The 21,168-nt window shown below is 41.0% G+C and overlaps 1 protein-coding gene across 2 annotated transcripts; it reads left to right on the forward strand.

The window, feature by feature from the left end:
* The first annotated feature begins 4,770 nt into the window (after positions 1-4,770).
* Positions 4,771-19,950, forward strand: mocs1 (molybdenum cofactor synthesis 1). 2 transcript variants are annotated; one of them, XM_056394033.1, is made up of 11 exons: positions 4,771-5,067; positions 6,375-6,486; positions 7,965-8,132; positions 9,683-9,847; positions 11,366-11,427; positions 13,543-13,654; positions 14,120-14,232; positions 15,436-15,546; positions 15,639-15,759; positions 16,458-16,505; positions 17,370-19,950. In XM_056394033.1, exons 1-11 carry the CDS (start codon positions 4,870-4,872, stop codon positions 18,533-18,535), a joined length of 2,376 nt encoding a protein of 791 aa, XP_056250008.1. In that variant the 5' UTR covers positions 4,771-4,869; the 3' UTR covers positions 18,536-19,950. The 2 variants fall into 2 exon arrangements, with proteins under 2 accessions (XP_056250008.1, XP_056250009.1); XM_056394034.1 differs by having other exon boundaries at positions 16,458-16,520; positions 17,370-17,508.
* Positions 19,951-21,168: the final 1,218 nt, after the last annotated feature.

Below are 21,168 nucleotides of genomic sequence, written 5' to 3' on the forward strand. Positions count from 1 at the left end.
ATCTCTTACCCAATCGGCGCTGGCTTTAAATACCTCGGTTTAATTGCTGTGTCATGACGGGATAATTACCACTGTCATTCCAACCATTCAACAGGCCTGCAGAATATACTGAACACTTTTTGCCTGTTGGCACGGCTCTGCAGGGAATTTGTGGGGGCCGGTTGGCAGCAAAATAATAGTAGAATAAAACGAACATTTGTGTACAGGTGGCATTTAAAGATTAGTTGGTATATGGACATCAAAAGAGGGAGCGATGTATTACTTCAAAGCTCTTCAGTTCCAGCTTTGGGTGACACTTGTTCATTGGCGCTAATGTAATCCTCACACGTCCTCACAGACCACAGCAACACCATCCATGTGTCAGACGTTTAATGGTTTTGACAAGGTTCAAATCCAGGCTGGATATGATTGCTCTCAGATCATAACACGACTTTTAACATTTCACAGCTTTTGTGTGATAGTCGCCGTATTGTGAAATGAAGTTAATAACAGGTTGTAGTTAAGCCTCAAACATCCAACTGTAGTCTTTTATATTATATGTTGGCTCCAATAAATACACTGATGCAGTTGTCAAGGGGCTCTGTAGAAAGACTTATGCACACATTATAAATGCAGCGTGTAAAACCTGCATTTTAAATGTGATTGCTAAGGCATGGTGACAATTGCATGCGTTCATATCGTCAGCTGTCTTGAACACTGCTTTCGCACGGCTGGCAACTCTTAAAGATACGGAGACCATAAGACATATAGTTGAAGAATGCAGGGTGCCCACTTTCATGAGGAAAGAGCTATAAAAAAAAACAAAAAACAAGTGAAAGAAAGGTAAATTTTGGCTGAAAATATCAGCATGTTTCACAGGAGTCTTGGCTGGGTGCGATTTCAAGCTCTTCTGCCCAGCTGAAGCAGTCCGTGGAGCTGGATGTATTTCAGGTGCTAGAAGGAGAGTGGTGAAAGGCAAAAGAAAGTTGCATAAGCCATCACTGATGGCGAGGGCTTTCGGAATGTGCTGTGCTGTGCTGTGCTGTGCAGCGTGGAAACAAAAACTGGTCGATTACTATGTAGTCAATAACCTTTACGATCAATGACCTGTGCACCGACACAAAGAAGATAAAATGTTAGTTACAAAGCAGTATGGACGATGAAAATCAATGTCAAATTTGCCCACATTGTAACAAAGCAATTCTAAATTGATTTCCTCTGCTAATGAAAGACCGTATTACAGCTTTCGAGTAATATACTGTACATGTAGCTGATGGGCTTCTGCCTTGAGTCGAGATCTCTTTGGAGTTGATCTCCATTCATTCTGACGATGATAAATAGCTTCTCTCCACCGTACAAAGGGTCTCATGGTGAATTATTGGACATGGATTATAACCACATACAGTAAGATATCCTTGACGATGACAAATAAAACTGCAGAGCCTCCATGTAAATAAAACTGCCCGCTCCAGCTCCTGCACAAATAAAATAAAAATATGAGTTTGCCACACACAGAAGATAGTAGTGTTTAAATATTAGGAACTACTTTATTAAACAATGCCTGTATGCTGAAATCTATATACTGACAGGCGAAGACATTATTATATTGTTGGCAACAACAATATACACGAACAACAAAAACATAAGAAATAACGGGATGTATTATAGTAAACGCCTCAAATCTCCTGAGAGTTGTGTCAGAACATATGACCCACCCAGTCCTCCCAAAAAAGTCATATGAAGTAACCACGAAATACAGCTGTCAAATAAATGCAATAGAGTAAAAAAATTGTACTTGAATAAATGTACTTAGTTGCTTTCCACCACAGGGGATTGAATGTGCAAAACGGGAATCAAGTGAGCGACACTGTCAAGATGGAAAGTAAAATCCTTGGAGAGCAACAGCATTCTTTGTCTGACATTCACAGCATAGCACTTTATCCTTTCCTCTCCCTGTCCCTCTTCCTGTTGTCCATATCTTAATCCTGTTTTTTCTCTTTTATCTTAGGAACCTTTTTTTGTATTCTGTATTGTTTGTGTGGGATAAGCACTTTTTTATTTTTTTATTTTGGCCCTGCTGCTCAAAGAGTTCCTCTTGTTGGACAGCACAGATCTAAACTCAGTAGTTAATTAAGGCTACAACAGGAGGCAAATTCAGAAAGCATTGCAACCAATGTGAAATGTGAAGCAAAAATGTAAATAATGTTTCAGCAAAAGTTCAAGAATTCAATATGTTCTCATAATTTACAATTCCATATGTCTTATTAAGGAATGAGTTAGGGCTCTTAGTAGAGTGGAGCTGTGGCGAGAGCCTGTTTTCACCTAGAGGTGGTGGAATCCCAGTGTGTTTGAGCAACATAAACATGGTCTTCACTTAATTTCCCAAACATTCAGAGTAAGGGCGATTAACCTCCCAAAGAGAATATATTTACCCAGCTCTGTCCGTCTGTCAAAAGGGAATTCAGTGTAAACTATGGACTCAATTTTGGCAATCTCAACTCGTCTCTCACTCATCTTATTTTAGCTGCAACTGTGAAATGACAAAGAGCTGACCTGAATTCAAACTCAGCAAATGTTTGCCGTGTTAATAAATCAATTTCTGTTGTAAATGTAAAAAGCTGTTATAATGTGATGATGATGCATGCGGGTTACATGTTGGATCATTGTTCAGCATTGGTGGAGCCCTGTGACCTGTGAGGGATTTCTGCCACCCACTGCTGGACCTCTGTGGCCTGTGCACTGAATCAAGACAAGAACCCCTGAATGTTTTCTGAACAAAATCACCTCTGATGACCTATTGGTTCACTGTCATGAGCACTGAGTCAGTTAGAACACGGTTCACCTCACTGTTGAAAGAAAGCTAAATCATTGGCATGACAGTGTGAACGCCGGATACTCAAGTTTTGTTTCTTATCTCATCCCGCTGCGAATGATTGAAATAAAACTGCACTTTGCAGAGCATCTATTTGTGGTGCAAATTATTTGGCAGATTATTATTTCATGGTACACCATGGAGACTCCTGCACTGGGTTTTAGGAGCTCAGAGTGTTGAACACAACATTGTCACACTGTGGTTCAGATGTAAATAAGGTTGGTTTATAAAGAGTACATAATGTAGAAATAGAGAAATGTACTGGCAGGGCTGAACTCAGCAGGGCCACTGCAAAAATATATGCTACAGATAAACAGCTTTTTGGTCTAAATGAGGCGTGTTGATTAGAATACAATACCCCTCCTCAGGAAACAGATAGGAAACAGAAACCCTCTGCAGATCAAACAGTTGGTTTTCCTATTCATAGCTTTGGGAGAGAATTGTTACTTTTCACAAATATGAACTGGGCTGTAGGTGGATAGGAGCATGGAACTGTGAAAGACGACAGAACCTCCGTTGCGTTTGCCGAAAATACTTTAGGCCATTTAGGCATTTTACATCTAGAACATTCACCTTGAAACTCATTTCTACTGTGTTGTTGATTCCATGCAGCCACAGTGTGTCATTCAGTCATGTTACGTAGACATTAAGTTGAATATGCTGAGAGCTGTTTCAGAAGATCACTCCCATTACAAAATTTCCTTTTTTTATTCGATTTAGACTCCAAAAAACAAATTCAAGATTGTACTGCCATCTAGTGGATACATCACACAATGCAAACAGTATCCTCCCCATCACTGTACATGTGAGCATCACAACAATTGTCTTGATTGAGGTAATTAAATTTCTGTATGGGAATAGCTCTCTTGTCTCCACCATGAGATGTGACTTTCTTATTTGTGTAAGTTACCATATGTCAAACATTTTTTGAAAAATGATGGATATATCTTTGCTGTATGTTTGACAAAACAGTATATGCACATATGAGGTCATTTCAAACCATGTCATCACATCGAGCTTGGAGGTTTGTTATTGAGCTTGGATATATTTTCAGTAAAAGGTACAATGGAAATGTTCCACACCTTTCAGCCACATCTCTAGGTCCATTTTCAACTGCTTTTCATCATCTTTACCAGTGTTGTAATTTTATGAAATGATCTGTGTAAACTGTGTGATGTGTCATTTTGCTCCAAATGTATGAATGAAATACTTGGCTTTCCTTTACCTGGTAGTGTGATGGGCCCCACACCAAGTGTAGCCACTGGGGTTGATGAAGTGCCAGTATGGAAGAAGATAGGACCAATATTTTTATATATTTCTATTATTACTTTCATTGTTCTTTAAATGGACAAGCATATTCTTTTTATTATTCAGAGGAACACAAAGAAGCCACAATTCATGGCACAGTCTGTGTGTATGAGCCTTACTGGGGTATAGACTCTAAAACTAAAGCAACCAAACCAAATCATGACAATCTACTGACTCCAGAGTCTGATCTTTCACCAAGTCCTTGAAAAGATAATACACTTTGGCTCTGGAGAGATGGGGAGAAATCTGTGATGACACAAACAACTGCATGTGTGCAAGGGCCATTCACCTGCACACTAGAAATTCCAGTGCTGCGCAAGGTTGGAATACTGAAAGGTCAAATCTGGCAGCCGTCCCATGGCTATTACTTCACAGGCAATGGATACAGATTCACTATTTGTGAATTATTTATAGCAATTTAATAAGGAATATAAAACATTTAAGTACAACTGAAATAAAAGGAAAAGGGAGTCACATATGAAGGGTTTCTGGGTAAATGGGTAAAAACCCCCAACTCTTCCGCGTGTCCATCCTCTGGACTACACTACCCGACGTGCACCAGCACTAACGTATGTTGGCACGATTGGCTGACGTAACCCCGCCCCTGGTACACCGCTATACGTTGGGATTCTGACATGTTTACCGCAGAGGAGTCCACACCAAGCAGGGTGAAAACTTGATAATACCTCGGGGCAGAAAAATAAAATACCATGGCTGCTGTCAGTGGCACGTTCTGCCGCTTGTTTGACAGACACAGCAGTTTAATTAATTTCAGAAAACTCTTCGCACTGTGCGTCAACGGGAACGTGCAGCGGCCGTTTTCCAGTGCTACGCACAAGGAAAATGAAGTTGAACTTGGGGACTCGACTTTAGCTGCTCCCTACTTTGCCAGGTCCAGGTCAAAACAGGTAATACTGACTCCACGACACTGCATACAACTTATACAAGGTGGTGAAGTTTTCATTGTGAATGTCTAATCACAGGCTAGACACAGGACTCAGCTAACTGTAATGACTGTTAGGTGACAGGTTGTATAACGTGTCCAGTTTACGGGCCAATAAAGGTTCAACTCTGTTCGGGATTTTATATTTAACCAACAAGTAAATGATTACAACAGTGGTGTAGGTGTATGTTTTGGAGGGGGACACCAGCAAATTTCAAATTCACACCAGTTTATTTGGCTAATTCTTCAGGAAGGATCCTAATAGGATGTAAACATTTGCTGTTTTAATTGTAATCCTTATTATCTTCATTATCACCACTGTCACTGGTTCAGTCCTAAATCATTACCTATGTAAATAGTTTGCAAATGGAGAGGTTCCTGAGATTAAATCATAGGAATAGATATTATCATGTGTTTGATTCATTACTCACTTGTCTATAGCTTCAATTGATTTCCTTATTAAACACTAATCTATTGATTTCTTTCTGAAACTATATGCAAAGGCACTTTTCTTGCATAATTTGAGCGCCACTACACCTCAAGATGTTATTAACTTACATTATGGTCGATAAGAGACAGCTTTTGCAATGTGAAGTTCATTGTTCTTTGTCAGTCAGGCAGGTATCATCATTGACAAGGTGAATTAACCATGAACATACTTCTAAAGCATTTTTAAGGGCCTTTCTAAGAGGTAAAAACTGTTGCTGAAGTGTTTTTTTTTTTAAATCCTATACAGAGGATCAATGGATTTAAACTATTCATCTTGCAATTCTGTTTGTAGTTTTATACACAAAAATGAAAAGCAGGATGCATAAAGACTCAGAGTCCTGCTGGGTCCTGTGATTAACACTAGTGTGTCGAACCTACCGCTGAGTCACATGCTTACCTTTGTGCTGATAACATCTGACATCCAGCCCACTGTTGACAGTCAAAGGTCGTGAGCCATGTACAATGGAATGTACAACTCACTCCGTGTGACTGATTCATACTTTTACCTAAATGTCGCACATGGTGATCACACATCCTGTGTTTTACCCAGAATACAGCACTAGTGTTTTTGTAACCTGCTGCCTGAGATTAAGGTGCTAATACTCTCTGGCAAGACATGAATAAGGAAATAAATGTACCAGTATGTTAACAGAGGAAATCTTGAGTTTGATGAATAACATATTCCAAACTAGACACAGCAGTGCTACTGTCCTCTCATTTTCAGCTATGTCTGTTTGTCAGATCAGTTCTACAGTGTAATTTTCATGTTGTGTTTATCCCCAGGAGAGGCTGAGAAACGACAACACACTACCCTTTTCAGCGTTCTTGACTGACAACTTTGGCCGGAGGCACAGCTACCTACGCATCTCCCTGACAGAGAAGTGCAACCTGCGCTGTGAGTTCCCACTGTGATGTAATAAAGGTGTTGTTGGCTGTTGTAGTTTATGCTCCCTAATCCTTAAGACACCACATTTGGTAATGATGTTTCTGCTGATACAACCAACACCTCCACAGCTCTTACTGATAATGTTAGATTTCATTATAATGGGGGCATAGTTTTTCCTTCTTTGCAGAGGGCGGGTACAGCTGTAGAAAGACCTGATGGAGGCAGCTGAATATGGAAAGTGATGTTTTGAGCAGAGGTTTTCTAAACTGAATGTCTTTACCTGAAAATAATAAGTCAAGGCTGCTTTTAGTTCTTTGTGTTTTGCTCAAGGCTTGCTATTTGCGTGGAGAGGCTAATTAGTATTTAGTTTAATAAAAAAAAAAACTTGCTTACTTTCTTTATGAATTTTAAGAAAAGTAAAATGTCCACAAAAATGTGTTGAGTGCTGGGCCAGATGGTCATGGGTCAGATAAACCGGTTCATCACTAATGGCAGTAGCATATTGAAAGTAATGAACACATACCGATGATGCCTGATAACATGTCAATGGGAAAGAAAGAGGATCTGATTTGATTTGAAATTTGTCTTGGACTTGTGACCTCCACATTGATATAAAAAATATAACAAACACTTAAATAACAAACAATAAATAAAGAGAGCAGCACAGGCTGCTGCAAATCAAGCTAACAAATTACACTTATTGCGCAACCAGTGAGTACTCTTTATTGTCTGCCAGAGGGTAAGAGCTCATGACATTAGTCAGACAATGTTGTCTGTGCTCCTACATGAGAATAGATTGCTCAGATATTGATTGGAAGGACTGGTGTTCAGTTCTTTGTGTAACCGTCTTGGCATACTGTACTGGGTGAGCCAGACCATTCTGACATTCCATATCTGACTATGCTCCTTAATACAGCCTGGTATAATTAAACACAAAATCCTCTGGTCCAGCCCATACGCCCTGTTGTCTGCTTAGGAGGTTTAATCTCTGCTGTAAACAAGAACACAAACTTTCAACATGAGCCTTCCAGGTAAAGGTGTTGCCGAAGTGAACACCATGGCACTTGTAGAAGCAGACCGGATTGATTGGTTCATCATGTATATCCTTTTGACTATGATTCCCCACAAACCAAGGGACCACAACCATCTCTTCAGTTCTGCTCACATATAAATGAAATAAAGTTAAATAACTCAATGAGATCCAATGAGATGTGTTATTTTTGGTAATTGTATTATTAAAAAATAATAAGATAAATGGTTACTACAAAAGGATGCATTTACGTTTACATCTGGTTTAATATTTTACACTTTTCCTCATGTTACTGGTAAATCATGTTGATCCACCTTTGTAAGAATTCAGTTCCCATCAGGACCCCACCCACTGAAAAATAGGTGCCATCTTGGCTATATGTGGTGAAGGCATCTGTTGAGTGGCAAATTAGATCTTTGATACCTCGTTAATATTTTACTCCTATTCCCATTTTCAGGTCAGTACTGCATGCCAGAGGAGGGTGTGAAGCTTACGCCACGGGGCCAGCTGCTGTCCACCTCTGAGGTTCTCAAACTGGCTCGCCTCTTCGTGCAGGAGGGGGTGGACAAAATCCGCCTGACTGGAGGAGAGCCCCTTATCAGACCTGATGTGCTGGATATCATTGGTAAGAAACATATAAAAGATGTAGTTCATAACAAAAAACGGGGTTGTACACTACTCCTTAAGATTGCAGAAGACATGGAAAGCTGTTTTGACTCTGTGTCGAGTTGTTTCAACACATGTCATCACATGTCTAAGTGGATGTAGTGACAGTCTTTTCAAAGGAATGATTCAGGAATAGGAACTTCTCTAAGTGACATGAGGAGAGAAGAAGGGGGGGGGGGTAGTTTTCCACGCATGCCCTCATTTTTTACACCACAGCTCTGTGCTTAGTCTTATGACGTATTATCATATCATTTTAATTCCACAGCCTGATTTGTAGGTTAACCGTTGCAGCCTCGGCCACTGAGGATCACGTTATGAGGACAATACCTCAGGGAGCAACATTAAAGCATGACATGAATGAACAAAGCAATGTTGTGTGACCAATGGGTGATGTCTTTGTAGAAAGAGGATCATAGGCTGCTAACAACCCCATAAAGATCATGAATTATCACTGTCATGTGACAGGCCATCCCTGTGACCTCACATGACCCTCATTGAAGTTGACAGAAGAAAATAATTTGAAGCGGAAACAAGTGTCCAAAATTTTGATGTATTGCATTTGTATATAAATGAGGAAAACATACAGTACATATATTTTTGATTTAATGATGTGTCTCAGAGATAGACATTTGTTAAAGGTTATGGTTTGGGTTCACAAAGGTTTTTTACATATCAACAAACATACGTTTATACATTTCTTTTCTTGGTGAAACCATCTATATATATATATATATATATATATATATATATATATTATATATATATATATATATACATACACACATATATATATATATATATACATACACACATATATATATATATATATATATACATACACACATATATATATATATATATATATATATACACATATATACATATATACATACATATATACATATATACATACATATTTTAATCAAATGTCTGATCAGCCAGTGTTTCCACTGTAACATCTTTACGCAGTGGCCTGCCACAATATTGACTTGCCGCATATAGATTTATCTAATTTCTTTTACTATTTCAAATTGATATAATCTTATTTCATTGTAGAGCTGTGGGCAGCACATTGACAACGGACCTGTCTGTCATAGTCGGACTGGCCATCAGCACTGGGAGAAATCCCACAGCACTGGTGCGGCAGTGGGCTGTGAAAAAATGCATTAAGTTTTTACTGTCCCTCTTTCTATACCTTAACCGCCATGGACATTATATAACAGGCATCAAATATTTGCCACAGCCGTCATCCATTTGGCTTGTAGCTCACGGCCTCCTAGGTTATGTTTTTAGCATCTCATACCACTAAAGTATCTCTAATTTCAGGCACGGACATTTCCCTCGCTTTAAGCTCTGTAACTAGATTAAGTTTGAACTGAAGAACAGTTGGTGCAACCAGCTCCTCAGGAATGCTTTATACACATCTTAGCCACAGTTTTTTTCTGTGTGTCTCACTTTCACTCTCTCTGGTTCTTCTTTCTTGTTTCCGTGTTTGTTCTCCCTCTACAGCAGAACTGAGGAAGTTGGAGGGCCTGAAAACCATTGCGATAACAACCAACGGCATGAACTTGGCCAGGTTTCTGCCCAAGCTGAAAGATGCCGGCCTTGACCTGATTAACATCAGCCTGGATTCACTGGTTCCTGCCAAGTTTGAGTTTATTGTCAGGCGAAAAGGTAGGGAAAAGTATCTGATCCATAATGTTTGCTGCAAGACATAAAAGAAGTTGATTGATGCTTACAATGTAACAGTAGATGTAATGTTGAAAAAACCCAGAGGTAAAAAAAAAAAAAGTTTCTTTGACACATGATTAGGGATGAGTGTCGTTAAGATTTTAAAGGTACTACTACTCTTACTGATACTGCTTATGGATCCGGTATTTAACGGTACTCTTATTAATACTTTTTGAGGAAGAAAAAAAAACTGTGTCTGCATCAACTCTAATAAAGTAGAGCCACACTTTGGACCGTTTGGTTCTCCCCGACATCGTTATCTATCTAAAGGTAGGCTACGAGCTTGGGTCTGGTGTGTGTGTGTGTGTCACTGGAACAACAGCCTCACCCCCCTGCCCTCCGCTCACACATACAGCAGGCAGAGAGAGAGAGAGAGCGACACATCTCTCGTCTTCTGTGAGAACAGCGAAAATATACATACATAGATGGATATTTGATGGAGTTGGTGAAATAAATGTGCAAGATAACGTTTATTTAGTGGAGAAAAAAAAACCCCCCAAAAAACGCAACTGCTCCAGTACCGATAGCAGAACCGTTAAGGTCGGTGATAACGTGGTCTTGACTAATGTAGCCCCAGGGCCCGTTCTATACCGGGGCTCACTACACCTGATAGCTCTTATCTCTAGAAAATAGTGTAGAAGTGTAAGTTTGGCTCTGCTGTTTCTCTCTCTCTGTCCAAAACCACAAGGTGTTGACAGCCTAAATCACTCTGTATATGTGGCCATTATGGGTCAGTTCCATTAGGTTACAGAAGCAGCCTGTAAGCTCTAAACACACATGGACTGGTCTGGAGGTAACAGCAGGGCAGAGCGCTGGGTGGTTGGCTCGTGGAAGGCAGGCACAGATGGACCGTGAGGGATTAGTTGCAGTTGTTTACATATCAGTGGTTTGAGCTTAACTCAGATGTGAGCAGGCAGTGAACAGAGAAAACGGAGCTTATGTTGTGATGGTCTGTGAAGCTGAAACAGCCCACATTTCAGAAACCTACTCTTATCTCAAGATTGTTGTATGCCTGTTGTATGGCTCAATATATCAATCCATCCATTAGCTATCCTGCTTACCCCTTGAGGGTCACAGGGCAGCTGGAGTCAATCCCAGCTGACATTGGGCGAGAGGCGGGGTACACTCACCCACATTCACACTCACATTCACAGCTACGAGCAATTTAGAATCGCCAGTCAACCAGACCTGCACGTCTTTAGACTGTGGGAGGAAACTGGAGCGTCTGGACGCACAGGGAGAACATGCAAACTCCACACGGAAAGGCTTTTACTGTGAAGCAACAGTACTAACTGCTTCACCACCATACTGCCCTGGCTCTGTGCATGTTCAACTAAAACTTTCCACCAATCCACCTTACATTTGAATTGGTAGCACAGAATTTGAAGATACCAAGGTATGGTAAATATATAAGATGCAGAATGTTGAGCTTAAACATTTCTTTTCTTTTTTTTTTACCAGGTTTCCACAAGGTCATGGAGGGCATTGATAAGGCCATTGAAATGGGCTACAACCCTGTTAAGGTATTTCATTCATCTTTTCAGCTTTGCTTTTACCCAGAAATGTTTACTATATGTTAACCTCCCCAACAGTATCATCAGTTATGTACTGAATAACAAATGTATTGTGACGACTGAAGCATAATTGAAAAAAAAAGATGCCAGGAAGGAGGAAAAAATGTGACCCAACTGTTTTCAGTGAAATTTTCCCTCATTCTGTATTTATGATTGGAGGGCCATTGCCTGGGCCAAGAGCGAAGCTCTTCTTAATATGAATTATTGCTTGGAATTTTCTTAAATATCATATTTGTATTTATTATTAGAGTGAGGGAAAACAGGAATTGGTTTCCTCTTAATGTAAACTATATATTTCATCCATGTCCCGACTTTGCCCACACACAAGAGCCACTAAGCTGCCTCCTGATTTAGTGTGTGTTATTACTCACTGCTTATCACAGCTCTGTTGCACTGTGCATAGAAACAAACTATCGAACAAACTAACATCTAAGCAGGTTCACACAACCAGGCTCCCCTCCTGAGACCTAATAATATAAGAAGTGTGTGATTCCTGTATGTGTTTCTTCTGCTGGATTGCTTGCTTTTGGAATGCAAAGATACGATAAAAACATACCATAGCTATTTTGTTGGTCTAATTCTTCTTACTGATAAGGTATGACAGCATGTTTGATAAGATGTTAAGCTGGTTAGCTTGATGCCACTGGCTGCAGTTATAAATTCAACAGTACTCGTCTGTACTTACTCCTTTTGTCCAGAGTCAAGTTTAATCTGAGTGAGCGACCCTCATTTTAAATTGTATGCGCAGCGAATGTGTCAACAGGACGTAAATAACAGAAACTGATACAGGGACGGTTCACATGTGGCAGAAAACTCAAGTGCAGGATGTCTGCTGCTGTTTTAAACTTTCACATTCTTTATCAAATCCCAAAGATAACACAGCACCATCCTGAAGGAGTTACACATCATGGCCCTTTTTAAAGTCCAGCTCAAAGTAAATTGCATTTTTTTTTTCAGTTACTGCACACTTATCAGCTGTAGAAATCACTTCTCCTGACTTCTCCTTTGAGAAAAAATGAAAAACTGAAAAAAGAGAATATTATATTTTGTATTTCTTGGTTTCATGATGGAGCTCCCTAGGTTTGCATTAATTCAAAGATGCGTAGTCTGTCGTAGGCAGAGCAGACATCACACTGGGCCACACAGCAGCCTGCTTCCTGCTAAGTCTACTTCTTATCTAACTTACAAACATGAACACAAGTCTTGCACCACAGTTTATGATATGATAACATTAAATAGGCAGTTTTTCAGTACCTTAATGCTGCCTTGTTCCCATCCCCGGTACATCATGAGTAACTTGATGAGAGGCCTAAATCAAAAAGCTCACAAAAACATAATGTAATATAAATAGAAGTATCAGACTGGACTCATGGGCAGATACCCAGTATTAAAGGACTAGAATCTGAATTGGGTGCGGTCTGATCAGTGTAAAAATTCTAATACCGTTTGATATTTAGCCAAACACTGGACTGAAACCACTAGGTGTCGCTCTTGACTTAGCAGATGCTCCTGAGTGGAACATAATGAGACTGAGAGGGTTCATGAATAAGAGCGTATAGGGACTCCCGTCCACTTGGTGGTAATGCACGATTGACCGACAACCAATAGTGAAATTTGGTCCCCCTCATGATGTCACCCTCGGCTCAGCAGTAAATTGCACACAGCTCTTCAGACTGCTGATATAGGCTGATTTTTAATTTGCCAGAACCTGTTCTAATGACAACTGTCAGTTCAGCCAGGTCAGTTAAGACAACATGGGATTTCAGTTAGACTTTAAAAAAAATCTGAAACATTATTCCTCCACGTGACATCATCGACTACTAATGGATTAGTGACTAATCCATTAGTCCATCAGGTGCATTTTACTTCAGACTATTTTATACAATTAAATATTGATACCTGCGTCTCCTTTAAGTCATTTTTTTCTGTCCAGATGCAAAAACATCGAACTGCTTCATTTGCATTTGGCCTCGAAGCCTTACAGTTGAGATATAACAGATTTCTGAGGAGATGGATGTACAGCTTTGTAATCAGTGGCTTATTGTTGTGTGCTGCCCTCTGCAGGTCAACTGTGTGGTCATGCGAGGCCTCAATGAGGACGAGCTGCTAGATTTTGTGGCGCTGACAGAGAAGAAGCCACTGGAGGTGCGCTTCATCGAATACATGCCCTTCGATGGTGAGTGCTCACGTCCTGCAGTCTTTTATTACACAGGTCTGAAAAAGTATCTAAAGAGTCAGATTATAGTACTGGGCCATTTTCATACAGCACATTATTTACTCATTGTTTAGGTATTCAAAGGATTTTAAACATGGAAATTTTGCAATGAAATATGTAGAGTAATTCTGTCTACAATTTCAACTGCTGCTGCAACAGATTTTAAACTCAAATCATCCATTTGAATATTTAATATGCAGCGGTCAACTTATTTAAGAATTAAGTAACACCAATAAAATGATATTGGTTTATTGCAAATTTTATGCTTTTGATATGTCCTTTGGTCACATCTGTGAAAACAATGTGGTCTCTTCAGTTGTGCTTGCAGAAACAGTACTGATGTGCTGCTGATGCAGAAGTGAGTTTGTTGGCTTGTGGCATGCTACACCATGCACTGACCCACACTGCCTCTTCTCCTCTCTGCAGGCAACAAGTGGAACTTTAAGAAGATGGTGAGTTACCAGGAGATGCTGGACCGTATCAGGCAGCAGTGGCCCAAGCTGGAAAGGGTTCAAACTGGACACACAGACACCGCCAAGGTCAGTGTCCCCGACTGCATGATACGCTCCACACCATACTAATACTGGGTAGAGACTCCATTTGCTCTCAAAACAGCCTCAATTATTCGTGGCATAGAGTCCACATGGTGTTGGAAACATTCATTTGAGACTCTGCTCCATGTTGCCATGACTGCATCACATAATTTCTGATTTGACAAAGATGTTCTACTGGAGTAGGATCTGGTGACTGGGGAGGTCACTGAAGTTCACTGAACGCACGTTCATGAAACCAGTTTGAGACTTCATCTTTGTGACATGGTGCATTATCATGCAGGAAGTAGCCATTATAGGATGGTGAACTGTAGCCATTCAGAGATGCAGCAACATTAATGACAGGCTGTGTCATTCCAACCATGATTTATTGGTATTAAGGGTCCAAAGTGAGTCAACAAACATTCCCCACACCATTATACCATTCCACCAGCACCACCACCGGTGTAGACTGTTGACACAAGGCAGGTTTGCTCCATGGATTCCTGCTGTTGACACCAAATTGTAACCAGACCAGGCATTCAGTCTTCCACTCAGTGTTTGTGAGCCTGTGTCCACTGTAGCCTCAGACAACTGTTCTTGACAGGAAGTGGAACCTGATGTGATCTTCTGCTGTTCCACCTCAAGGTTGGACCTGTTGTTCATTCTGGTGGTTTTCTGCTCACCACAGTTGTAAAGAGTTGTTATCTGAGTTACCATAGCCTAGTCTGACCCTTCTCCTCTCACCTCTCTCATCCACAAAGAGTTTCCGTCTGCAGAACCACCACTCACTGGATATTCTTTGTTTTTATGTGTGAAAATCCCAGGAGATCAGCAGCTTTGCCACAGTCAGAATCATTGAGATCATATTTTTCCCCATTCTGATATTAGATGTGACTGTTTACTGAAGCTCCTGACCTGTATTTGTATATGTACATCTCCAGTCATTTTCTCCTGCTGGAACTCATAATTTTCCTGGAAAATAAATCAGGATGATGCTAGCACCATTCATCCTTGTTAAGCTAGTCTGCATTATTTAGAATCATTCTCATCACATGTAAGTCATTCAAACTCAGCTTTCAGAATACACTGTGGTATCCTATCAGCAGACACACACATGCAGCACTGGAATTATTGGTTGAATTATTGGTTAAACTCTTTGTAATTGAATGCTCACAGGGATAATGGCTTGACACTCTTCTCTTGTAACAGATATTTAAAGTGCAAGGCTTCAAAGGTCAAGTGGGCTTCATCACCTCCATGTCTGAACATTTCTGTGGCTCCTGCAACCGCTTACGCATCACTGCAGATGGCAGCCTCAAGGTAAAGCCACAGTTGAGCGGTTAATGAGGTCTGTTTTTGTAACCATCTTTTTAGTGTCTTATCTACACTCATCCCTCTGTGTCCTTTCTCAGGTGTGTTTGTTTGGTAACTCTGAAGTGTCCCTCAGAGATGTCTTGCGCTCTGGGGCATCAGATGAAGAGTTACTGCAAATCATTGGAGCAGCCGTGGGCAGGAAGAAGAAACAACATGCAGGTAGATTTGTGTGAAGTCAGTTTATATACAGAACGTCATTTGTGGGGTATAATCACAGGCCCGGTTCAGACCTGGCGTTAACATGCGTCTTCATTGATCCGATCATAAGTGGTCAGCTCTAAGTTCGTCACTTTGAAATGCGTCTCGAGTGACCAATTGTGATTGGATCTCACCCGCTTTATATGCAAATAAACAGGTATTCGTTGTGGCCAACATGTCAGTGTGCGTGTGCGTGCGTGTGTGTGTGTGTGAGAGAGAGACAGAGGAAGAGAGTGTGGTATGAAGGGGTTGAGCACATCAATGCACTGAACACAGCTCTACAATGAAAAAGGTTTTATCCATTTCAAGTAGTAAAATATTTTTGGTTAGTTATGAAACTGTGGCGGAGCTAAGCAGACTGTGGCAGAGGAGGCTAGTAAAGTAGTTGGTCCAATGTGGCCCAGGACACACATGTATTCACACTGCTAAAAGAATGTGGCCACATGTGGTCCAGACCACCTCTGAATGTGGTCTGAGTGACTGGATCTCAAATGCGTCCTCAATGCGTCTTGGGTGTGTTCACACTTGTACTCAGAGCTGTCCACCTGTGATCAGATCACCTGGGACCGTTGTTAATACCAGGTCTGAACAGGGCCACAGATTACTGAGGAGTTTTTATGTTGTGGTGGAATATAATCTCTTTCTCTTTGTCTCTTCAGGCATGTTCAGTATCTCCCAGATGAAGAACAGGCCTATGATCCTCATTGGTGGGTGACATGGCTGTACGTACAAAGCTCTCACATTCAGTTCTCTCACTGCTCAGTCGTGATTTAATTATGATGGTTTGATCATCATGGGCTGTAGCACATTATTTCTTCTACATTCACAGCCTATATGTAGTTAAACCATTTAATCCCAAATCTTTCCATAATATGAAAATACCATGTGTCTTTATCTCTTCAAATATTTATGGAACAATAGGTGAAAATGTGTGTTTTATGGTTGGTCACAGTTTTGACTGGTGGGTGAGAAAATCTTTATATGTGGAGGAAAAAGCATTGGCTGAATGTGGCTTCCATTCTAAAGTGCTTTGAGTAGTTGATAAGACTGGAAGAGCACTATACTATTACTATTGTTGCTATCGACATGTTTACTCAATCTATGACCACACTGAACAAAGTTGAGTAATTGCAAATGCCTCCATCGACACTAGACACCTTAAAAATGATGTGCACCAAACATCTGTATGTTAACAAACTTTACTTACCTTTTGTCTGGGAGCTTTGATGCAGCCATCCTCTTCTTGTGGTGCAACCAGGAAGTAAACAGCTCTGGTCATGTGACAGTTTACGCTAAACATGTGACACTGCACATATTTAATTGAGACCCTTTATTATTTCAATATTTGTTTTTAAATACAATGATAGAACATTCAGTGACATTTTAGAGCCTTATAACTGAAAATAATTTGACATTCACCTTTGTGACCAATAGGAATAATGGCTTAATTATGCAGGTTAAAGGTGCATTCACATTTGAAGCAACATTGAAGAAATCATCTTAAACTAAATATGAAGGTTTCTTGTTTTTGTTAAACAATGTCCTTGACTGATATTTTCTTCTTCCGACAGGCACCACATCCCAGAGGCCTTCGTCTCTGCCAGTGTCACCAGACAGCCAGAGGGCTTTCCCCATTGTTTCCCAGCTTACAGACGACACATTCCTCTCTCCAACAGCAGCGCCTCACATGTGTCATTCAGGCAGCAGGAGGGTCCTGCATAGAGAGGGGTTTTTGTGCCTTCCAGATTGCACTGCTTCAACACAGGCAGCCCATGTTTGCTGCTCTAGAACCTTAATGAGTGGGGGTGCCCATGTTAGGTCACATATCAACAAAGAAAAACTTAAGGCGACAGACAACCTCCACAGTGTAGCACCGCTTCACTCCTCTGAATTTGGTAGTGGTCTCACTTTCACCAGTTGTCACACTAAGACTGCAAGTTTTACTACACGCACAAATGACATGAGCAACATTAATGAAGACTGTCTCAGGTACGCACAAGCCAGGGGTCCTGAAGCCTTGAAGAGCCACTTACTCAGGACGCCAGGAACACCTATTTTTTGCAAACTAATGAACGCCAAAATGAATCTGAAACACCACAGTGTTAGACTGTGCCACAATCAGAGTTCCAGCGAAGACCCCAGCATCAAACTCAGACCATCTGTGAGTGATCAGACCAAGACGGGCACAAATGTGTCCAACGCTCCCCTGGATGAAACCAGCAAAGCCCAGCTGACGCATACAGACGCCCAGGGCCGAGCCACCATGGTGGATGTTGGGGGTAAAGTCCCCACAAGTCGAACAGCCACAGCCTGCGCCACCGTCGTCTTGGGCCCCACCGCTTTCCGGCTGCTTCGGGATAACCAGCTGGCTAAGGGTGACGCCTTGGCGGTGGCGCAGTTGTCAGGCATCATGGCTTCCAAGCAGACCTCAACCCTTATTCCTCTCTGCCACCCGCTCCCCTTAGACTGCGTCTCTGTTACCTTTGACTTGGATGAGCCGCAGAACGCTGCACTCATCACAGCATCTTGTAGCACTACAGGCAGGACAGGAGTTGAGATGGAGGCTTTGACAGCCGTTTCTGTGGCAGCGCTGACTGTCTATGACATGTGCAAGGCAGTGAGCCACGACATCATCATCACAGATGTAAAACTGATCAGTAAGACTGGAGGGAAGAGGGACTTCCATCGTCATCCTTCACCACCTCCCCTACCAATGAATCCAACACAGGAAAACTGAGAATGAATGCACTGAAAGCATCAAGATTGTCCCAACTTTCACTGGCATGGTCACATTTTTCTACAAGCGAAAATTTATACCATCCAGTTCATTTGAAGGTTGTTGTAGTCTCATAAGAAATTCTACACACAGGTTTTACCCCCATCCTGCCAACCTCTGCCTGCAGCTTGCTTGATTGCCAACTCCAGTGACATTTTACCAGTTGAATTACTTCGAGTGTCACTTATCCCGCACAATATGAGTTCAAGTTCAAGTGCTCTATTGTTACTCCCATTGTACACACTTGACATGTATTGTTCTCCGCAGTGCAACATATACGACAGATGAGACTTTAAAAGTCACTTAAAGCAGATGAACAATGGTCAGCCATAGTCGCGTTTGTGGGATCCTCCGTTTTTCCTGAGCGTTCAGGATCCTGGCGACTTAGGGCAAGAACATGTTGCATAGTCCAGCAGACTTGACACGGATGCTGTGGGACCTCCATCCAGATGTTAGGGGGGCAAAAAGATGGTGAAAGACACACCAAGCTCTGTAGATGTTAGCTATGGCAGGGAGCGAGACAAGGGAGACATGAATCATGTTATCCAAGCAGTGTTCATGTTTGCTTTGATTTAGCAATGCTTCACAAATAATCTCAGTGTCACACACAAGATTGTTTATTTCTTGTCAACATACAATACGTGCAACAAGTGGAGCGTTCAGGGTTTAGGCAGTGTTGTAGTGTCTTTTTTTCTCTAGAGGGCACTCAAGTATTTCGTTCTCAAGCCTCCCTGGAAGTTTTTCAGCGAACAAACTGAGGACAGCCTCAACACTGTTGAATGTATTTATCATAGTCTACATAAACTTAACGAATTCCATTTAAAATGGAGCTGGCACAGGTTAAAGTGGGTCGGAATGATCTGGAACAACGCCCCCAATGAATAAGATGGCCTCAATAAGTCTGATTGGCAGTTTCTTGCATAATAATGCAAGTTCATTTTTGTATTCTGCAGCCTGGCATTCCTTCCAGCTGATGTCATCGAGATACTTAATCAACAAATCATAAAATATTGTCCCCACAGCCCCGCCCCCACACTCAACACTCACACTGGGATAAATTCGATTGTTCGATTGACTGTGTTCATTCATTTAAACTTAGCTCAGAATGCGGAGTATAATTGTATGAACATGAATAATTAATATGATTGACCTGCCTGGTGAAATGACAGCTGATGCAGCGTTCATGTATTGTTTGTCATATTCATTTTGTCATTGTAACTGTCGGTATGAACCTCTCTGGTCTGCACTGTGGACCAGCAGTTCTAACTGGAATATTGCTATTTTTGTATTATTGCAAATAGTTGTTCAATGTGCACCCGCCTCATCGCACTGCCCTTTTTTTTTGAAGAATTAAATGCAAACTGTGAGTCGCTGAAGGCTTGTTTGGCAATTATTTTCCCATTTTAAAACAAAATATTGTACAGTTTTCTTCTCTGATGGTTTAACTTTGTACACTGCAACTGAATGTTGAGTATTGAGTGGGATTCCACAAGGTGGTGTCACTCAGTGACAGCATGCAGTATGTTCCATGGTGAGCCTGTATGATTGAGCTCAAGTAGATGGTGCAGACCCAGAAGTCATTCTGAAGGAATTTAGACTGATCAAAGACCAGATGGGCTGTTCAGATGCAGCAGAGGTTCACACATCCTGACCTGTAAGCAACAAGTGTAATTATTCTAATGGGAGCAAGAACGTACACACAGGTTTGGAGAGAGGTTTGCCTTCGACCAAAGAGCCCATGCTGTCCTCAGCCCACAGCAACACATTGTAAGGGAACACCAACACACTCACTTCTATAACAAGACTGACAAGTGTTATGCTTCCATCCTATATGATGTCCCAGGCTGCATGAAGATAATCTGAGACTGGAGAAACGGATAAAGAGTGATGAAGAAGTGGAAGCAAAGATCCCTGGGTAATAGGAAAATTTATTACATACAACATTCTCTGCCAATGTGAATATGTAATATATATAATAGTTTCTGGTCTATTAATCATTAGAAAATCTGCTGGAATACAACACAGCCAAATAAGGACGTCCACAAGATAAAACAGGGTTAATGGGAAATGTAGTTGTAATTGGGAGAAACACTAATTTGCTAAATAAAGGCACAAGATGTCACAAATTTAGTTTTTAAAAAAGAAACTGGCTTAATCATTTTCTTTCCTGCTCTGCCAAGTAGTCTGAGTCTGTCTCATTAACTGAACTTTATAATTTGAAACAACATGCAGAGTCATCGTTGAGGACAACATCCCTGCTGAGGAGTAACTCCATGACAACCGCTTGACCACTGAGGACAAAAGGAATGAAATGAAATAAGCGCTGCTGTTTTCTATGCCATGAAAAGTGAAGAATGCAAAAGGTCACGTCATTGTTGCAAGTTACAAATCACATTTTTTTTTGACAAATTCAGCAGCCGAACACACTCGTGGCTTCTTTCTACAATGGATCTAATGTTCAGAAGTTCCCATGATTGTGTTGCGCTTGCAGGTTGCTTTGCTTTCACTTTCTGTTCATTTCATCACAAACCAGCTCTATGTGGTTTAAGTCTGGAGAGTCTGGTTCTGTTCTCCTAAATGTTTGGGGAGGTGTG

The sequence above is a fragment of the Seriola aureovittata genome, chromosome 13 (assembly GCF_021018895.1).
Source record: "Seriola aureovittata isolate HTS-2021-v1 ecotype China chromosome 13, ASM2101889v1, whole genome shotgun sequence".
NCBI lineage: Eukaryota > Metazoa > Chordata > Actinopteri > Carangiformes > Carangidae > Seriola > Seriola aureovittata.